General features: G+C 35.8%; 1 protein-coding gene and 1 long non-coding RNA gene across 4 annotated transcripts in view; one reads left to right on the forward strand and one right to left on the reverse strand.

Annotated features, from left to right (window-relative positions):
* Positions 1-22,013, reverse strand: part of LOC122159818 — a 58,913-nt gene that overhangs the window by 7,055 nt on the left and 29,845 nt on the right. For all 3 annotated transcript variants that reach the window (XR_006168639.1, XR_006168637.1, XR_006168638.1), the window contains exon 4: positions 5,262-5,329. This is a non-coding gene — a long non-coding RNA (uncharacterized LOC122159818). The remainder of the gene's footprint in view (positions 1-5,261; positions 5,330-22,013) is intronic.
* Positions 12,252-22,013, forward strand: part of LOC122159815 (LIM domain-binding protein 3-like) — a 29,684-nt gene continuing 19,922 nt past the window's right edge. The window contains exons 1-3 of the mRNA XM_042817676.1: positions 12,252-15,196; positions 16,796-16,903; positions 21,268-21,312. Coding sequence (XP_042673610.1) covers positions 14,865-15,196; positions 16,796-16,903; positions 21,268-21,312 — 485 coding nt within the window. The 5' untranslated portion in view covers positions 12,252-14,864. The remainder of the gene's footprint in view (positions 15,197-16,795; positions 16,904-21,267; positions 21,313-22,013) is intronic.

A 22,013-nucleotide genomic window follows, 5' to 3' on the forward strand; every position in this document is an offset into this window, starting at 1 on the left:
AATTATTCTTTAAATGGCAGGCTAGCTTATTTTATCTGGTAGCAGTAATTCTGACCAAAGAAATTAACATGTGAATTTGAAATTCAGTGAAAACATTGAAATAATTTTTGAAGCTTTTGAACATCTGCAATTTATATTGGTGAGAACAAAACATGCTGAAACTCTCATTTTGTGGGCAGGAAAAGCTGGTATTCTTGAAGGATTTTGCATAAATTGACGAAATATGAGGGTTTAAAGAATTAAAAAAAAAAATTAAAAAAAAATTAAAAAAAAAAAGGAAAAAAAAAGTTTGACTTGTATTTTAGAGTACAAGGACAGCAGTCCATTTTAAAATGTACTTCACTTTTTAAAATATAAGTACTGTAGCAATTGAGTAAACATTCCATTTAATGTATAGTGTTCATTCATATTTTCCTTATGGGAATGCAAACAAATTCCAATCCTATCTCAATAGTACCTGTGGACAATCAGCATAAACTGATACCAGCACAAAAGAAGAGTAACATTTTCACTTCTCCTGCGTGTTGCTAATATCAGACATCAATTCAGAATGGGTAAATCTTATTTATGTGTAGATGATTTTAGGAGAATTTAAACTGTAATTATGCAATTTACTTGTTTTTAAACAGATAATGAATGTACCTAAAGAGAAAGTCTTCATTCTAGTATTCAACCAAATTAAATGGTTTTCTGAATAAATACATGATAGGAGTTTCACTTAAATAGGAATTGGGTATCCTTAAATGTTTTATGAACATAATATGTGGATACTATTTCTTTCAAATAGTTCTAGTGCATGTACTATAATGAAAATGTCTGTACTATATCTGAATATTTATGTCATTTTCAAAGATACTTTTAAATAATCAGAAAAGCACAGTTTGGTTAGTAGTGAAATTAATGCAAATGTAGTTAAGGGACATCTTCCCCTTATTTCTGCTTCTGTGGATTTAACAATAGTGCACATAAGCCATGTAATCATAACGAGAGAGTTATAAACCATTTCCCTGGAGGACAGAAAATTAACTGTCAGTACTCTATGAGCTTGTAGAATTTCAGTCCTTCATGTAACCACAGGAAAAAGTAATAGAAAAAACTCTTCAATAGTTGGTAATTTTTTGAACTTTTAAAATGAGAAAAATCCTGTAGAATTTGCCGTCTTTAACCCCTAATGCAAGGTTGTTTACTACAATATCTTTCTACTGATCCAATCCCTTTAAAAAAAAAATTAATTTTTTAATTTAGTTTCTTGTTTATACTTAACCTGGCAACCCCTTAACTCTTACACCTCAAAAATCTGCTTTTATGTTGTCCTGGTGATCTCCAAGCCCCAGAAATTCATGCTGCAAATATTTCCTCGTGTAAATGCTAACAGGCTGTGTTTTTCCTTCCTGAGGAGGAGGCAGGTTTTTTCTGTAAGATGGAGAAGCTGGGCTGCATTTGTCATTCTGTTATCTCTCATTGCTGGAGACTATGACAGGCTTAGACCTGATGAGAATTCATGAATAGTTATGAGAGTCTGCTAGCTTTGTTTTGGCTGGAGGTCAAGTTTTCCTGTTTTTAATATGTCCAGGCTTATCTCATTCTAAGTTGCCTCTGATCAGTCAACCTCATCTTTCACTGTTTCTTGACCATTTGCAGAAGTCTGCTGTTTTCCATAGGAAAACTAGTCTCAGTTAATGACAGTAAAACTTAAACTGGGTTCCTGACTGAAGACTCAGTGAGTCATGTAGTTCTTTAAAATGGCTTTGATGATAGGCAGGTATATCTGCTCTACGTTGAATATATTTTGAATCATGACTCTTACATCGAGTGGAGGACACTGAGATGGTGATGAGTGTCTTCTACGTAATCTCCATGCCAAAAAGGATAGTAAAACGCAGGATGCAGATAGAGATATTAGTCCCCTGTCCTTCCCAGTGCTTCCAGTGAAGCCTTAGTGTTATAAGCATTTAACGAAGATACAGCAAAGCTGATGCCACTAGGAAATCAAAACCAAAAGGCCTTCCAGGTAAATCTGCTTGTCTGGTTATGACACAGGGAAATGCTCATTTTCTGCTGTGGTATAAGACCGTTTGTTATACACTAACCTTTTTCCTGAATATTGCTGCTTTGTCTCCTACACAAATGGTCTCTTCCTCACCTCTTAGAGTGCTTAGTTTGCAGCAGGACTACTGACTGCATGCAGGGCATGCTGATGGATGTGGCAAGTGTGTCTTTAGGAAAGCAGGCATGAGAAATTGACCTCACTTCCTTTTGTGCATGGAAATCAAGAGAAGAAAAGTTCTGTGGCTCCTTCTCTTGCCTCCTTCTTTTCACACCTGCCCGCATGGATAGGAGAGGGAATTTTTTGTTACGTAATAAACGTAAAGGTCACTTTCTCTTCATTGCTGTTTATTTCTCATTATGCACAATGGTGTGGAGTGTAAGGGACAGGAATTCTAGGGAGTGCTTTATCACTTTTGAGAAGCGTATCTCATCTATCACAGAATTGTCTAAAACCTTCTTAGTAAAAAGGAATAAACAGGAAGGGGCGACCAATCTTTCACTTGTACTTTCAGGCTCCTGCAGGGAATAAGCTGATTGATTCCATGGCTTCTTTAGAAAATACTGGGGCACTTGCACAAATTCTAATTTGCAAATGTAAAAAGCTAGAATCTTGGTATGGTACATAATAGTAGTAGTTCTTGTGGTAGGTCTTGGTAAAACCAATTAATAGCTTTCATTAATCAGCCTTTTATTAGAGACCTTCTCCAATGTACATGAAAATGAATTGACTTAAGTTTGCTTTCAAGAACAGCGGCCTTATTCTCATTTCCAAAGCTATCTATCTGATACCACCAAGACAAGATGTAAGGTACTTTGATCCTCTTCCTTCATATGCCAAAATTTACAGAGGTTAGCATGGCTTCTTTCTGCACACTAAGCAGATTACCAAAAATCCTCCCAGAGTATAGCTTACTTTTCTATAACAGCACACAAAATAAAGCAGAGTTTGGTATCTAGCTTTTTCACTTCAGCAACATTACTACAGTAAATAATATTAAGTAAATCTATTTATTCTTATCCCTGCTTACCTTTTAATGTCTGAAGAGCAACAAAGCAAAACATTGCAATAGCAAATAAACTCGATTGTTTCTAAGGATTTGTGAGTGAATCCAGAAGGGTAAATTGATCGAGTATGTCTTCCTTCCCCAAAACACTCCTTGAAGTTCAATGGGAAAAGTGAATTTAGATATCATAGATGGCTTTTTTTGAAGCCAGTTCTCTGTAGAACAAATTGCTCAAAGGTGGGAGCCGTGAGGTCTATCGTATCCCGTTGAATGCACTCACTTATAACTGAGGGAGTGAGATGGAATTTCATATGAAATTAATAAATTCAATGGAATAGTAATAAAGTAAGTAACACATAAGAATAATAGAGACTGTCGACGCTCATGATTCACTTTTGTGTTCACTTTTTGGCTGTAGTGAGCTGTGTTTTAATATCTCTTACTTATCATCTCAGTCTTTTGCATGTTCATGGTCAGCACTTGCTTCTTCACTGGCAGAAACGCACACTGCTTTCCTTCCTTCTGTGGAACTGTATGCATCCCATAAGTATACATATGCCTACACACATCCTGCCACTGATGCTCATGGCTAACCAAAATACCAGTGCATGGCACAGCTTTCTCTTACTGTACTGTTTTCTTCCACTGCCTTCAGTCTAACAAGGAAAAAGCAGTTCTTGCATGTAACAGGTTTCTAAGAGGCATGTGTAACCTGGAAGCACCCAGCTGTGGTCTGTGGATCATCTGAGTGATTCACAGAGCCTTGTGTAAGATGAGTTGGAGAACTGGCCGATGGCTTAGCACTGGCTTCCTTTTTCTTTGTTTCTAAATTGCATTAATGTTAACAGAATTATATTAGGTACTAATAATTTCCTAATAGTTCATTTCCATGTAATCAATTGTTGACCCAGAATGTTATATAATTACCAATGAGAGGAAGGGAAATAAAGAAAACTCTTAAGGGAATCTGTGAAATAAAACGTAACCCATGTTCTGAAAAAATACTGACAACTGCTTTATCTCATACTTGGTTATTTGTCTTAAGAATCTAAGCAAAAAGGCATAGTAGTGTATCTGAGTGCACAAATAAAAAATTGGCTTGAAAAACTTCCAGCTGACAGTAAGGAGGTCTATGAGTTCTCTCAGCTTCTCTGAAGCAATGTGAAGTTTCAATAATGAAAACATGCTTCAGTGAAAGGGGAATCATTTCCCAGCTTAGGTATCCTTTGGTATCTGAACCTGTGCACTGTCCTTGTCTACAGTGGTCCTAAATACAATCTGAAAGATTCCTATGTCAGGTTCCTGCTGGCAGATATTTGTGCTTTACCAGTAGAGTTCTTGAACAGTAGAGGGAAATGTTCAGATCTGATTGCAGAATTAAGGCCAAGATAGGGAAAGTTATCTGCAGTTTTTTGTTTGTTTGTTTTGAGCTGGAATATATCCAAGCTCAAGATGTTCCATATACTCAGGATTTTACAGTCTTTGTTCTTACTAAAATGGTGCATTTACCAATAAGATAAATTGGAGAGCATACTTGCATGTCAAATGTCTCTATATAAATCTTGGACAAATTACCTCAACACACACAGCACAGTTGCTGCTTTATTTCAATTTCAATTGAAATAGTTTTCAATAATTATTTGAATGCTTAATGCGATAGCATATTACTAGATGCCACTAAAATCCATAGGAGGGATTTGCTTTGATTTAGTGAGCTGCTTTGACTGAGTTCTGTAGTACCTGTTGAGAATAAGTACCTGTATGGTTTTTTTTTAATGAATATCTGACAGTGCTTTTCCTATTCTATGGCACTGTGTGTGCAAACCAAAGCACCTTCTGGGAGAAATGGATTTTCCTGTTTTGAAAAGCAGACATATTAGCAGGTTAAACTGCAGTTGTTTTGGCGTGGGCTGCTCACATTCTTAACTAAGGTGGCTGAAAAAGAGAGACTAGCTATTCTTCTATCCCAAGCTAAAGTTTGAACTAAACCAGCATGATACCAGCATTATCTTCTATCCTTTCCAGTTAACTGCCTATGATTTTTTTGTGTGTGTCCTGTGGTGTCTCTGTGAAGGTAATAGTTTGTTGCAGTTACAAAAACATAGCATTGGGGATTAAAAAAAAAAGATAAGCCATCTCAATGGTTTTATATCCACGTGTTAATGGAAAAATTCTCAGCTCCAAACACAAAGGTAAAAATTGCCTTACCGAATCAGAACTGGATCAGCAGTTACCATGGCTCAGTAAAGAGTGTCCAACAGCATCAGGATTTCTTGCTGTCAAGAAAAAAATGTTTGGAAGGCAATTATTAAATAGCCTTCATTTAATTTTATTCCCAGGCACCCTAAAAGAAATTTCTGAAAAAATATTTTGTGACTTCAACTTCTTGAAAGGAAATTTGATTTCTAAGAGAATGTGTTTATGTAAATGTAAGCACGTAGTAGGATAAAATCTATTGGTCTAGTTAGGAAAGGTCCTGCAAATTCACAATAAAATGCTAGAAAAAGAATTTTTTAATTTAAGAGAGAGAGACCCTAATAATCTGTAATTCTTAATAAATACTTCCTCTTTTAAAAAGAGGCCAATATATGTTTCAGGTGTCTGCTTTGATAGAAAGCTACTGGGTGATCTATACAAGAAAATACCAATAGTCTGCATACTAACATTTATAACAAATCACTCCATAATCTCTTGCTAAAGAGAATGAGTTGATGTTTACAGTGCTCAGTTAGGGATTCAAATGCTGATTCATTTCAATTCTCTGCCCTGCCATGGACCTTCTATTTGGTCATTAGTAATTCTATTAAGAGTTAGTTCCTTGTGTGTAAAATGCAGAAAAAAAAAATTCTGCAGGAGAATGCTGAGAATATATGTGTTATATTCTCAGTACTGCTTCAGTATTGAAACACAGAAAGGAGTTGAAGGACCTTGTGGTCTCTTAGGATGCCAATGTTTCCTCATAACATCAGATCTTCATTATAGATTGATTCTCTGTCTAAAACATTTTGATGGCACAGAGAGGAGCTGTTCAAGAGCAAGTCTAGATTCTTTAAGGAAAGGCACAAGCTTAGTATCTCAATACTTGTTATATATAAATGATTGGGAATTTTTCTCATTTTATTTTATATTTGGAAATCAAATCACTAAGTTTCTTCTGCTTAGCACATAATTTCTCATTCAGTGGCAGCTCTTTTAGGGTCTTTGATCTTTTAGGGTCCAGTAGAACACACAAGTTTGGCTTGCAAATGAATTTTACATTTTGTTTCTCAAACTCGTGCTAGTGTGAGAGAGAATATGACTCTATCTTAATCATTCAATTAACTCAGTCTTTATGACCATATCACATAGCACATTTTTTATGAGAAGGTAACATTTAATATTTTCTGCTGTATAACAAACTATATAATTGGGACAGACAGTATGTTCCATACTTAAGTCTTGTTTGAGAGATATGTCCAGTGTTCAACAAAACCTTGTGGGAATTGCAGTGTTTTGTCAAATAGTCATTGACTGAGGTCCCTCTATCAAAAGCTATTTTGCTGGGACAAAAGGGAGTGCAGAGAAATCATTAATACTAAATCTCACCCAGTTAGCTCAAAACTAATATCCACTAATGTTGGATACAGACTGCCCACAATACTCTGAGCTGATTTTGTACGTGTTGAGAGAGTATGAACTTTACCAAGCTTGTCCCAGTGATGTAGTTGATTCAAAAGTAAATTTAATTCTGTATTGAGTTTGCAAAAAACATTTTGACTGTAACATCGGCAGGGTATTCAATTTTTGATCTTCAAAATGCAAGTATCACCAGTAAGACACAGCTGATCTTGAGCCTTTCTCACTATTAACCAAGCAGGAATTATTCCTGTTGACTGAGAAGAGAAATAGTTCCTGAAAGCAACACTGAGAAAGTACTGTGTGCCTTTGAGCTCATCTTTCCCTTTACTCTGCCTTTTTCTTTGCTTTACTCTGTGGAAGCACGTTTACTACACTTACCTATCTCCGTAACCTTCTCAACTCCCCTTGCCACGTTACTCAGCATTGTTATACTTGTAAACTCAGGAAGAAAGCTTTTGTAAAATCCTTATCTCAAGCTCAAGTGATGTTCTGCATTTCTCAGCATAGCCATAGCTAGCAAAGCAGAAACAGATTAATAGATCAGATTAACAGTTTTACCAGAGGCCTAATACTGCTTCTGCTCAACCCCTAGCTGCCTGCCTTTTGGCTTTATAATTTTTCATGAGTATTTCGTAACACTGACATTAGACAATGCTTTATTTTATCTTCAGGCTGCAACTGTAATTATTTATTATCAGACTTGCATGGTGATGACTCTCAGTATACTAACGCTTTCCCACCCTAGCCACTCTCTACCAATTTCTAATCCGTCCTCCCCCACTTTGTTTCAGCCTGGTTTTACTATACAGGATGTTCCAGTGAAATCTCAGCTTTGTTACCATAAGGCAGTGTTTGGTTTCTCATTGCTTTAGAGTGGTGAGCAATTCATCTTACTGGGGTATTTACTTTGAAGTCAGGTTCTTCCATTCAGACAGTAACAACATTCTTAGCCAGGCAGACACATCTGAGTCTCGTTTCAAATCTACTGTTGTGTTTGAAAGTCTGGCTTCAATGCATTTATTTTGAGGGTTACATTTTAGTTGGGCATTTTAAAAATTGGGAGGTTAGAGAATATCTGTGCTGAAGTCTTTGCTGATAGACAAGTATTTCTAAATTTATTTGGGTTAAACCACGAGAAGGATGCGTATGCATGTGTACACACAGAAACACAGAAATATACAAAATACTTCTAATGAAAAATATTGAGTAGTTTTCAAAATATAATGTAAGACAACGATCAGAGCACACCAAATCACGATAAATTAATATCTGTGTTTCTTATTTGGAAGGACTTTTCAGGAAGGAGATTCTCTTGGGTGAATGGGGGCATTTGCTGTGTATTTTGTAATTTTATATCTCAGTTGTGGGAAATATTCTAATTTGGCACATTTTAACTTTAAACACGCTGAGATTCCAGCCGATTTTCTTGTCAGAGGCTGATTATATTGACAGTATAATCTTTAATAATAGATTATCCAGAGTTGGAAAGAGCCCACAAGGACCACCAAATCCAACTCCTGGCTCCAGAGAGGACCACCCAAAATTCAAGCCATATGTCTGAGAGTGTTGTCCTAAAAAGTAATAATCATCACCATATTGCTAAATCTTGAGACTTATTTCAGATATTTAACTCACCTAGATCTCAAACATAGGAGTCTAAAGATTAAGGGTTACAGTCTTTACAATTCTTCCACAAATATAGAGTTGCTTGCACTCAAATCAATCAGTTATTTCTATGAGTGTGTTGATAGGATTTACAGACTATCACTGAAAATTGAGGCTGAATTGTTCCTTACTTCTCTGAAGAGATGAAACTTCTTGTTTAAATAAAATTTATAACTCAGAAAACTAGTAATTATTTGGGTAGGACAGAATTTTTAAGTGATGCCAGGCATATGCAATCCATATGTTTTTTGTTAACCATTTATTTTTTAATAATTTTTAAAGTATTGGATCTTCAAGGACTGCCCCAATCTGATTATTTTTACCACTGAGATTTGGCATAAGAATATATTTCATTGGAATTCCACTGGAATTTTCTTTTAAAAAGGAAGTAACTAAGTAAAAATTATTCTTGAAATTGTATACATACAGACCGTGCCAGATTTGCATGAGAAATTAGACTTGCAAAACTGGTAATTTTGCTTTGTTTTTCTTTAATATTGAATGAGAGACAATGCTCATGGGGAAACCTGAAAATTTGGTGAGTTTCATTTAAGAGCTGAAGATGTTTCTTGTAGCTATGGTTTATGAGCAACCACTCTAGGATGCTTTTGGCAACCAAACATTTTTCCTAAACCTATGTTCCTTTTCCCTGTGTGTTTTTTGGTTGTATTTTGTCTTTTTTTTTTTTCTTTTTTTTTTTTTTGCCACAAATAACAATTGCATTTCCTTTATTCATATGGTATTCCCTCCTTTCGCAGAGACAAAGAAAATGCTGCAGCAGCATCACAAAACAGGTAATTGTTGCTCTGTGTTTTCTCCTTTATCCCTATTTAGTTGGCCTCCTTCCCCCTATTACTCTTACCTCAAAAACATGCAAAATTTGAGAAGGCAATAAATGTTGCCTTCTCAATAAATAGGTTTCAACTAAGCAGATTTGCTAGGCGTTTCTTTCTGATGTAGAATTCAGAAAGGTATGTGAGATGGTAGCAGACATAGTAGGGAAGGGGATTTAATTGCTTGGAACTTTTGTATAAACATTTCTGTATCTGATTCTTGTGTATGTTGTGTGATCCTTGATGGGATATGAGGTTTTGTAATTTCTTTCATTTCAAAAGTGATTTTTTCCCAAAGAATCTCAGCACGCTTTGTAGTTATGTGTAGAAATGTATCTATGAAGGCACAAACAAGAGCTGAAGCACAGGTACTTCTTAAATGAATCTAATCTTTTGTTTAATGGAGCAAAGAAATGTCGCTTGTTAGTTCATGCCTTGAAACAAATTTTACCTCATTTCTTTCCAATTTTATTCACCCCTCCATGAACAAATACTTTTTATATTTGTTCTGAAGACTTCTCACAGTTCAACAAAAATTGCATAGAATTGAAATCCAAGTGCAAGCATCATCCTGACTAATGATATAAGCAATGGTAACTGGCACTTGGACACGCAGGGCAAATAAGAATTATGTCAAAAAGGAAAAAAAATAAAATAAAATAAAAATTTAAACCTTGATTCCTGCATAGCAAGTGTATATAAGGTAAATAAAAAATTCAATAACACATCTAGCATTTGAGTAGTTGTTTGATTTGTGTAAAACCATCTACAGAACTATGCAGCTGCTCCACTGAAATCTCTTCTTTTGGATTTTACTAGGAACTATATCTGATTTATGACTGCTGTTAGTGTCACACTGCATTGCCTTAATCTTGCATGGTTTGTCAAACCATTGCTTTTATCCACCTCCATCTGTTATTGTTGCAGCTTTGCCATGTGTCTTATTATGATATTCCTAGCAGTATGGTTTCCAGATTTAACACAAGGTACTTGTAAAATTCTTGCATCCTTTCCCTGGCTTATGCAGTAATGAGCCATCAAAATTTGTTGTGATTTCAAATGCAATACCATGATGATCTCCTACAGTGAGAATTTAGGAATACTTGAAGAACATGCTGGATATTTACAAATATAAATCTTCTTACAGGAAAAAGAAGAGACAGAAAAATGAAGCCTTAATTACTAAACCAGACTTGACTTTTCAGCTACCTTGTTACACTCCTGCCCCTGTTCCTGCCAAAGGCTTTGCCCACTGCACAGAAACAATAACTGCTGCTTTAAGGGGATAGATGTTCGTACTCTAGAATGCTGCTTTATTTGATGTGGATATGAAATGGTAATACCTCTGAAAACCATAAAACTTAAACAATTATTTTTATTTTAAAAACACCAGCATCTTCTGTAACTGGAATTCTCTCTCTTCCTCAAAAACCTATTACCTCGGGAATCTGTGACCTGATAACAAATATCTCCTTTACAACTTGCTTGTAATCTTTGTTACCCAGGGCTACAGCTACTACATATGTGCCAAAGTGTGTGACCTCCAGTATTTTGCAGCCTCCTCAGTCATGCACCGTGGGTGCCAACACTGGCAGTGCTAAGCCAATGGCCTCCAAGGGCTCTGTGAGGCCTGGAGTGAGTACAAGTCAGAGGGAAGCCAGTTGTGTCACTACTGGCCATAAAGTCTCTCTTTCTTCATCCAGTAATCAAAGGTACACAGTGATGTGTAACTGCGCAACTGACCTGGTTTGGAGCTTTGGAATGGTTTGGTAATAACAATCTCTAACTCTTCCAGACTGAAATGGTTATGGCCTAAAAGGCAGCTGTCTAAGTTCTACAAATTACAGCAACTTCTAATTCCTGTGGGTTTTACTTGTAAGGATTTCATCTATGACATAGAGACAAGTCATTAAGCACCTTCTGCAGAAAAGCAGCGGCTGATGTTATGCACTGTATTTCTCAAACACTGTCAGATTCAAATGCAAAACTCTTCCAAGCTATGTCTTTCTCTAAATACCTCCTCTGGCACCTTTTTTTTCTATGAATGCAGCAGTAAAATAGAGAATTTTTTCTATACCTTTTGATTTGTCCCTTATATTTTCAATTTTATACAAGAGCTCTGTTGGATTACTTGAAACAGACAGGGCTTCATGTTATATAAAGGAAACTAAAAGCAGCTTTACTAATCTACTCAATTGTTCTCTGGACAGAAAGTCACAAGTTAGGACTCTACTGGGATTACGGTATTTTAAATCTTAGAGTGCATTTGTTGCCACATTTTCTCAGTATGGTTGTTAACCATAATTATCCTTTTAACCTCTACTGATTTGTATTACTTTCGTAAGTGAAAATCAGTTGAGAATATGTATTGACTTTCATCTACCTAACTGACATCATGGATTTTATGTTTATTGGTTACAACAAAAATGGAAATGTTTGAGAACATCCATTTCCTGTGATTTTCCTCTAAATACACAATACTGTGAAGATTAAAAGTATATGTAATACCTTTAGAGAAAAAATTAACCTGTCACCTGGTTTGTAAAACACCATTCGCGTTTACCTGCTCACAAAATTCTTCTACAGTGGAATTAAAAAAAAAAAAAAAAAAAAAAATTGAAAAATTGGAAGTCTTGGGGGGAAAGAGAATTATTTTATTTGAATGTCTAAGTAAAATTATTCAAAATTTATATTGGATCAATTAATAACAGTTCAAGTTAATCTGAACTGTTTCTGTAAAACTGAGTATAGAGAATTATTGTCAACTGTCCATCTTGTGTATAATAAGATCATTGTGATATTTTTTAAGGCTTTTCCCTATTTCATATACATCTATTCTACTTCCTTTTTCTGTTAAACTCTTAATGTATTCTGCCCTGCAGGAATGTGATCGAGCCTCTAACACTTTAATCACTCTGAAAAGCTATTACAGCATGTAAGATAAAAAAATTTTGTTTCTTTTAAATTTTATATCAGTATGTTTGCATTTAATTCATATGTGTTTGTCCAGTTCAAATTCGTCTTCTCCACACAGGTCCATATCGACATATATTCTCTTTTCTTTCTCTTTTCTTTCTCTTTTCTTTCTCTTTGTCTCTCTTTCTCTCTCTTCTTTTTTAAACATATATCACAGATTGTCTTTTGGTGTACATTTTGAAGATCCTTTCCACACTTAACTAACCTCACTATTTTCTTCTACTCAAGGTATGCGGTCTCAGAGATTCTTTTGCAATCTGTAACCATTTTCTTTTCAGTGGTAATGGAAAGACAGAATAGGCAAAATCATATATTGTTGTTAGAACATGCATTACATTCCATTATAAAATAGATGTGTGGTATTGTATAGTTTCTATCTTTTCATGTTTGCTAAGTCAAAGCAAGTATTAAGTTTTGGTCAATGTCATGTGATGCTAAAACCCCAGTACTTGCTGTTGCTCAGGGGGAAGGAGGGAAATCCTGTGAATATTCCTCTGCATTTAAACTCAGTAATAGACTAGCCCATGATCCATAGCTGGGATGTACAATATGCAACTACACTGCTCTGCAGTGCTGTATTACAGAAATGGAAGAATCAAGGTAGAAAAGTTCATCTTGAACTTAAATGCAGATTGTGATGAACAAACTTTTGCAAAACTGTTGCAAGACTTTTCACGTAATGGCCTGCAAGCCAGAATTGCCAACAAGATGAGTATTTTCAAAAGCTCCTTTGCTATTTATCTAATTGCAGGTGAAATTCGTAAGGAAGAAAACATTCTGTTTTTGTTGTGGTTTGCATTCAACTTGGGTGTAACAAGCATGCTTCAATTTCAGCTAATCAGATTGTAAAATATTGAGTTAAAATAAGAGATACCATCATTTAGACTACCAAACCCAGAGGAGAAGGTAGAAGAGGAGAGGACAGTCTCTTAAAAAGCAAGAGGCGTCAGGAATTCTGGACATTCATTCTAGCTGCTGAGGAGCACACCATCTTAAATCAGAGCTCCTTTCTGAAAGGAGCATAAGAAAATGTTAGGCAGAATGGCTGAAAGGCAGAAAATACATGATGAAAAAACTACAGAAAAAAAAGGTTGAGAGAAAGAATGTTTAGGGGCTGAAACCTAGCTGAAAAGCAGTCTGGGAACTGCGAGCTGCCTTTTGTTATTTGATTTTTAGCATGCTCAGAAAAGAATATTCTGGGCATTGTTTCTATGTTGTATGACAGAATCACTTACATGCCGTCACCTTCATAGGTGTCATGTAAGAACCTAACTCTTAAGTTAGATGAGAAGGAGTAAAAATGCAGCCATTGTTTTTAATGATGTTCACCAATGTGGATCAGACAATTAGGTTAATAGTGTAGTTTGGTTTGTTGTTTCTGGTTTGTTTGTTTGTTTTTTTTTTCTTTTTGAACACACTGAGATAACTGCTAAAGAAAATAACCTATAACACACAAATATGGCATCAAGAAAAATGACCCTAATGTCTGGCTATTAGATGGCCATATTATATCTGAAAATTATGCCCCAAAATAGTATGATAATTTGAAAACTCAAATTGCAATTGGTTATAATTTTTGGCATCTTATTTGTTCTGGTAGATAAAAGTTAGTTAAACCCACTGTAGAATTGGTCTAAAGACAAAATTATGCTTCCGTCCTTCCCTTTTTTCTCACAGCTTCATGCAGAACCACTCAAAAATCAGACCCTATGTATGAGTGCATTTTGCAGCTGGTTTTTGACCTCCAGCAGCTCTGTGCCACGACTGCTGCCCTGGGGGGCTGTTCCAGTGCCTGACCACTCTCTCAGTAAAGAACCTTTTCCTGATATCTAACCTTATTCTCCCCTGTAAATAGTTGAAGACGACAAACTGAGCCTCCCAAAAGATTGTTTCATTTTTTAACAGTGGATACTCTGACTGTGCTGCCATGCAAGGTTGTCTGATAGATCAACTTCACCCAGTTTGTCTACCTGTAACGTATGAGTTATACTTTCTAAAGCTGAGTGAAGGTTCAAGGACAAAATATGTTAATGAGCACTGTGTGCTTAGATAGCAGGTAATGAAGGAAATGTTAGTAAAACGGCCACAGGACAGAAGAATAATTTTTTTTCTTTTAAATTTAGCTGTTTTTCAATTACAGATAAAATGAATGTTTATATTTATCTATGCCATGAGAGGACTCAGTGTGAGATAGTAGCATTTTATGCTGTATTTTCCCCTTATATGTTGTGTACTGTTCTTATGTGTAAAGTGTTCTTATTGGTTGATGGGCTGGCCAGCAGAACGTGAACTGAATTTAGGGCAGAGATGAGCTAGGAGTCAATGGACACTTTATAAACATCTTTCCAGTACCCGTATCGCGCGAAATGATTAAACTTAGCACAAAACTGTGCTGATTATATCTTTATGCTTCCAGAACTTGTAGGAAACCTGCTGCTACAGAACTATAATAATGTTCCTCAAACTGCATTTCTACATCTAATTAAGAGGTTTACTCCTTAATGTAAACTTCTGCTCCAGGAATGAATGCTGAGTGAAATTTATCGTAATTCGAAGAGCTTGTGGCAGGGTCAATACGACATCTAAGAACTCCACGCCACGCTTCCTATCGCAGGTTTCAGTGGGAGCAGGACTTAAGTGCTGTATGAGACCTGGGGTAAACTTCAGTCATGCAGGGCTACACTACAGTCCTAACTGCTTGTGCAGAAAAGTCTAACAAATGCCTTTTTTTTTCTTTGCATTACTGTGCTTTTCTCTCAGTAACTCAGCACGCTACTATGTTTGTAGCTTCAGGTGCAAACATAGTAGGCTTTCTGCTGTCCTTTTAGAAATGCAGCTTTTTAAGATGCTTTTTGTTTTATTTAATTTAACTCTGATTAGTAGCCCTGTTGAGCATGCTCCGGTGTCTACCAGCCCTGCCTCTGCCCCTGCACCACATGCTTCAGCACATCAGCCTGCTACCGCTGCTCAAAATACAGCCAGTATGATGACACCACCAGCAACCACTCCCACCTCAGTAGTGCAAGAGTCTTTCTCATCCTCCTTCCAAAGGTAATGCTTCGTTGCTTTGTCCTTTTGCAGATATACCCCTGTATGGCTCTGGAAATGCTGCATACACATTCTAAACTTAAGAATGTTGTATGTACAAGCTGTAGCCTATTTTGTATGCTTTCATATAATTTTGTGGGTTTTTTTCTTATTTCAAAGAATGTTCATGATTGTAAAGAATTTGCAAAATAAAACTGTCCTACAAATGACAAAAAAGGATGTTAAGTCTGGAATATAATTTATATTTCAAAAAAGCAACTCTACGGTCAAAACTGGAAATGTTTTTCTACCACTTCAAGTGAAACTAAAACTCATCACAGTACTTAGGAGTGGTTGAATGTGGCTTCTCTTAATAATATTTCTGTAGTGAGGCATGAAATGGAATTTTTTTTTTTAAAGTAGGTCACTCGTAATTGAGCCTACTGAGTTGTAGCAGATTTCAGCAAAACCACACATCTGATGATTGAGTGCTCTGTAAAGTTTTAAGTCATCTCCAACAGATTTATCTAGCTTTTTCCTCTAATGCAGCTAAGCTATACAGCTAAAGTGAGTTTCAAGGAGATGCAAATTCGTAACACTGGTAGTGTGCAGTAGGAGTTCCAGTCGTGTATCAGAAATGATCAAACTCAGCCTGTGCAGAAATAGGACTCACATTGCTGTCACATTATAGTGATTGCTGGGAAAATAAGAGTGAATTTTGTTTAGTGCACCTGGAATCATAGAATCTGCTTCTCTGTTGTTCTTTTCTTTATGTTTTTTGCTACGTATTATTCCTAAAAGATATGTATTCTAGAGTGCTTTAAAAGCCCAGGGAAAAGCACATTTCCAACAACTACTTAAAATAATTGAGATCTAAGATGTAATCTCTCATACCTTAGAATTCTGTAAATGGATTTGGAAGTGTTCTCTTGGTTCTATTTCTTTTTAAATTTGTGCTAGTTCACTTGAATTACTTATGCATGCCAACTACTTAATTTTTACCTCAGTAATGTTTTTCCTAATTGTGACCTACAGGAATCCAATGTTTTTAGTCCAGTGCAAGAAAGCCAATCACCAGCTATCAAAGGAGGTTTGAATATAGGATATTACACTGTAATTCAGAACTATGCTGAAAGGCACTTTTACATGAAATAATGATATGATTTAAGCAATTTTATTCCCTATTTCAAACAGTAACACGAAGAAAATTGATATGTGAATATATGCCTCAAAACTAAATCCTCTATTCCGCTAATCATGTTGGTAACGTGTTTTCTGAAGGAGGTTAATCTTCTGTCTGATAGTGCTTTTATATTAAAATCTTTTGCTTGAATTCAGATTGAAACATCTGAATTCAAATTACAGTCTTTCTTAGTTTTCAATAGACTTTTTTGAAAAAGATTTTTACATAATGTGTGCATTGTGACTTGTGTTCTCTGGGAATGTGCTTGGTTGTGCTGTTCTGTAAGCCTGCAGATGTATGCTACAGAAAACCTGTTCCTGGTAACTATGCAGCAGCCCTCTTGTACCTGAACTCTGACAGAGCTTGATTCTGATGGCACTACTTTGTCCCTGTAAATTTTTTGTATATATGCTTTCATACTTTTACTGTGTCTTCTGCAGAGTGCTTGCAGCCCCCAGCTCTCTTTCACAACCTAAGCCTTTCCTTGGGTCCAAGAACATGTCAGTAGCAGCTTCCACTATTTCATCCGCTCTCTCATCTCAGTCTAGGTATATCTATAAAGATCTCTTCTGTTTCTTTGTACTCAATATGTTTTTGTTCTGTATTATTCTCTCACATTTAAGGTTTTTGGCTTCTTAAGAGACTGCTTTTGTGAAAAATATTTAAAAGCATGATGTGTCTAATAGAATTGCTGCCTTGTTTGATGGTTCACATTAAAACCTAAGTTGTAGACTTATGATAGGCAACCAAGGAAAAAATTTTGATCATAGTTGCTTCAGTTGGTAAGCTTGTGCTGGTTTTGCCATCTTAAAATGAAAATAGGTGTCCACTGAGGCCAGCTGAGAATGACAGATTTGTGGTTTTTTTTTTCTTGGTGAAAACACGGATCATAGTTTAACCATCTGATACACTTTCAAAAGACCACAGCTCTTCATTTGTTATGTTCTTAGTTGTGGCTAATGAATGACCGTGGCTAGGCAGGAGCATGCACATTTGAAGAGCACACGTTAAGAGATATAATAAGCGATGCAGTGATCTTCAAGATTAATGTAAAAAACAGCAGTTAAGTGCTAAGCACAAATACAGAAAGCATTTTTATTTGCTTCACATCACTGAAACCAATGCAAAAACGAAACAGCTACGTAACAGAAGATCAGATGAGTTCTGAGTTTTAGTAGGTAAGCATGGCTTTGTTTAGTTCCATTTCTCTAATTCCCATATGCATCTACTAAAACATAAGAAATCAAACTAACATGTTGATGTAAGTCCATTTATCAAAGTTACACTCTTCGTAACTTCATTTTCAATTGCTTTATGAAATTGGTGTCACCAAGAATGTACCAAGAACAGAAGGCAAGAATGGAATGGAAGACTTTGTAAGGGTTTTTACTACTAGTAACACATCTAGTTCTATGCACAAACTTGCAAAATTCTGAAGTGATGAATTACATATAGAATTTGTTATTTATGGTATCTATCATAGAAATGTAAGATTACCTCATTTTCAAATTGAGTGCTCAGTGCACTTCAGAAGTAATTCTTATACTCCTTTTCTGTGTTAGGCTCTTAAACATGATCACCAGTATTATTTTATCTGATGCATGTTTTGCTAACAAATCCCTTTCAGTCAGTTGGAGTGATCACCTATTGATATAAGAACAGGGTCCTATGTAGCTATAGCTGACAGGAGCCCCTAATAGTCAAAGCAAGACCCATACTTACTAAGCAACAATAACTGTGTGTATTTGGCTTTTTATTACACTGATGTGAAAAAAACTAGTGATTTGTTCTGAGTGACAGAAGAGACTCACATTAGGTATTTCTCTGAGCTAAGGAACAAAATGTATCTATCAGTCAGAACATGACATCAATCTGAAGCCATGGTATTAGTCTGGCCAGCAAGAGGACCTCTATTTGTATTTTATCAGTCTGTATCCTAGGAGCCATAAGACTCTTGATATGAGAGGTATATTTTTACCTATCTACGTAGGAGATTTTTTTGGTATTCTCTTAGCTACAGTGAAAATTATACAAAATAGCTAGTAATAGGTCTCATGCAAGAAGTAGTAGTATGATGGCATTAGTACTTTGTTTCTGTACTTTCATTAATACTAGCAGTAGTTTCACAAAATATTTGCAAATAATGATCAATTTTGCAATAATCAATGGCAATCATAATTCTAACAAGTAACAAGAATAAAAAGATCACTCAGAAATACTAGATTTTTTTTTTCATTTTAGATATCTTCTATGCATTAAATTGGCATGGATTGTTTTACGTTTTCCTCCTTTGAAAAGATATGGGCATCTTGGTTGAGTGCCAGTGAGCAGCAAATGTGCCCAGCACTGCCTAGGAATAAGGAACATGAGTAAGGGAAGTGATTACTCCCTTTGCTTTGCACTTGTTAGTCTGCAACTGGAATGTTATATCCAGTTTAGGTTCCCCAGTAAACAAAAATGTTGATAAGCTGGAACAAGTACAGTGGAAGGCCACTGAGATGTTGATGAGATGAAACAGCCAAAGGAACAAGCTTTGCTTAGCTTCTTCCTCCACATTCCTCTCTTCTCTAGGCTAATAAGAGTCTTCTTTTACCTATGAGGAAATGATTAACAGGATAAAACTGAGCTCTTTGTAGTGTTGCCCTGCAGGAGAACAGGAGACAAAGTGAAAAGGAAGATTCTGACTGGTTAAGGAAAAAAAAACTTTAAGCCAACCTTCAAGTTGGGCAGGGCAGCAAATTGCTCAGATGGGCTGTGCCAACTCCGTTCTTTAAGATTTTTCAAGACCCCACTGGATAAAACCCTGATCAATATGGTCTGATCTAATGGCTCAATGGCTTTGAGCAAAAGATTGAATGAGGGACATCTGAGATACATTCCAGCCTGAAAGCCTCAGAACCTATAAAAAACAAGTGTCCACTTCAGAGAGTAATGCTTTCATCAGGCTGTTAAAAGCTACTGTTCATGACTGGCAATTATTCTAAGTCAAGGATATTGACATATACTTCAAGTTGTTATCAGCTGGCACACGTTATTCTCTTAGGTAGTACCTCTCTCAGTAGTGCAGTAATAGACAAGCCTTAGGACATAAAAGCAAATCAGAAACTCATAGGAAAAAATTGGTTAAAAATTGGCTCCTAGCAATCAAGTGCAAAATGCAAATTCACATTTTGTTGGAGTGTTTTGTTACAGATGAAATAGCTTCTTTACCTCTTTGCATTTGTTTCATATTTATTTATTTTTAAAACTGCCACATACTATTGCTGGCGTTCAAATATAAGGGCATAGTTTCTAAATTCTTTTGTAATTCAAATTGTCAAACATCAGATAGTTTTGATTTAGAAATCAAGAAATGTATTAGCATGCCAAAATACAGTTCTAAAGGTCAAGTATCATCTACCATTGGAGCATAGCAGCAGTTCATATAACATTAGTTCAAAATAAAATATAGATGATCTTAGTCACAGCAGTATTCATTCCATCCTGTAAAACATGTACAGGTAGAACAAGCCGGAGGTTGTCCCACTGCTGATTCAGTAGTTTCTTTTTTCCCCTTCCAGCTACATTAAAGAGACATACCAAGAAAATACGGGATGATTTCTTGGTCAGTGTCCTTAGCCACTTAAATCTGATTTTAAACCTTGACAGAACAGTTCTATATTGATTTTACTTTTCTGAATAAGGCTGCATGGATGCATAGCAACTGACATGGCTAAAATTTTCATAGTCTTCCTGAAGAAGGACATTAGAAGTCATTAACCTTTAACTGATTGTGTTTCTCTGCCCTTTTAAACTTGCAGAACTAATGTTACTTTTGTGCTTGAAATCGTATTTACAAAAAATAAAGAAAGCATAGCAGAAGTTTTTAAAATAAGTGACAGAACTCTTTATGCAATTGGTTATTCCATTAGGAGGGTAAAAGCAGGGCAACAAGCAAGACAGCAGTCTGGGAACATAGCAACAGGAGAAGCAAAGAGTCAGGATTATGGTTCTACAAGAAAGGCATAGCTGCTATGATCCTAGGGTCTGAATCCAAGCACTGTCTGTGATAAAGAGAAAAAATTCTCCAGAAGCTAAGAAGATAACTGATGCATGACAAGATCCTACTGTTATTTATGGCAAATGTAGGCTGTGTTCCTTCATGCTGTGATTGTTGCCACACAGCTCTGTACTGCTCTGCACTTAGGCAGGAGCTATGTTCATTCTGAACCCCCTTGTTTCTCATATCCTATGCTCTGCAGGGACTCAGTGCCTCTTGTATTTACACGAAGGAAGCATTTTTTCTGGAATGATGTTGTTTCCCCAAGGAAAAAAAAAAATCTGCCTATTCACCCAGGGCTCCGTTTAGTGTGTAACAGTAGAACAGTACTGCAATGGAAAAGTTGCTCATGATAGATTGATTCTGCTACTTCAACTATTTTTTCTTGTCCTTTCTGTGGGGTTATCTTTGTTTGATCCATAATTAGCCAGGAAACTTAGCTGATCTTTGAACTTTGGTTAATTCAAGTTTTCCTTGTATGTAAATTAAGCATATGTTATTGACAAAAGAAAATTCATACCTAATTGTTGTGGCATTACAAATTGATGGTGAATGTCAAAGAAAACAGTCCAGTGGTTAAATTGTAATTCCACGACTAAAAAATGAACAGAAGGGGCTGAGAGTGAATTACAAAGCAATATACTCTACTCATTTACTTGTAATCCTTATTCAGGTTTCACTATGATTCCCAGCTTTAATAAGATAAGCAAAATGTAACATAACACTGATCTTACATTATTAAAAGTATATATATGTTGTTTAGTTTATCACTTATTAAAAATATCTCCTATTCATAAGAAAAATCTCTGTAAGACAAGATCTCACTATTTTCTTGATACATTCTTTTCAAATACAACTTTTGTCTCATTTTAGTTTCAACCGGCATTCTTCCACCTCCATCAGCTACCAGTCGAAGAGGTATAAAAAATGTTTTGTGCAGTTACTATACCTTAAAAGCACTTAACAGCCCAGTCTATTGCTGCATCCAGTGAAGTATTAACATGAAAATCCTTACTTTCTTAAAACTAATAGTGTTCAGAGCCAGTATTTAATTCATTGCCTCTCACATGCCATTGGCTGCTACAGATAAATCCAGTAAAGGTGCTTTCACTGCTTTAGATATGCTGTTGCTTCTTCTTACATTACAGCATCTTCAGCACTTAGGACATCTTTTTTCATTCTTTCCTTCTTCCTTCCTTTCCATTTTTTTCTTTAATGATAACTCTATTTCCTTCAGCAGAAATTCTACCTGATAAATCTTTTAACTTCACTAAAACCTGTAATGATGTTTCATAACACTTCATTTCTCTTTGACAAGGCTCTTTATCTTCTTACTGTATTTAATATTCACCATACATTTGCAATAGATTTTAGTGATTGACTTCTAATTTTGTCATTAACTTGATACAACGAATAGAATTCTTTTCAGCATTTTCTTTTTGTCATTTTGTTTTAATTTCCCTACATGTCCAAGGAATCTGGTAGCATGTTTTTATCACACTCTTAACTTCAAAAAACACTTGAATTTTTAATAACCATTTTTCTTCACGGCAGTTCAGGTATCACTAATCTGGCTCAGAACTTCTTTGCGTTTTGTGTGTTAAGAAACACTGAAATGA

The sequence above is a fragment of the Centrocercus urophasianus genome, unplaced genomic scaffold, assembly GCF_019232065.1.
Source record: "Centrocercus urophasianus isolate 14NV4802_14NV808 unplaced genomic scaffold, USGS_Curo_1.0 seq_17, whole genome shotgun sequence".
In the NCBI taxonomy this organism is placed as follows: domain Eukaryota; kingdom Metazoa; phylum Chordata; class Aves; order Galliformes; family Phasianidae; genus Centrocercus; species Centrocercus urophasianus.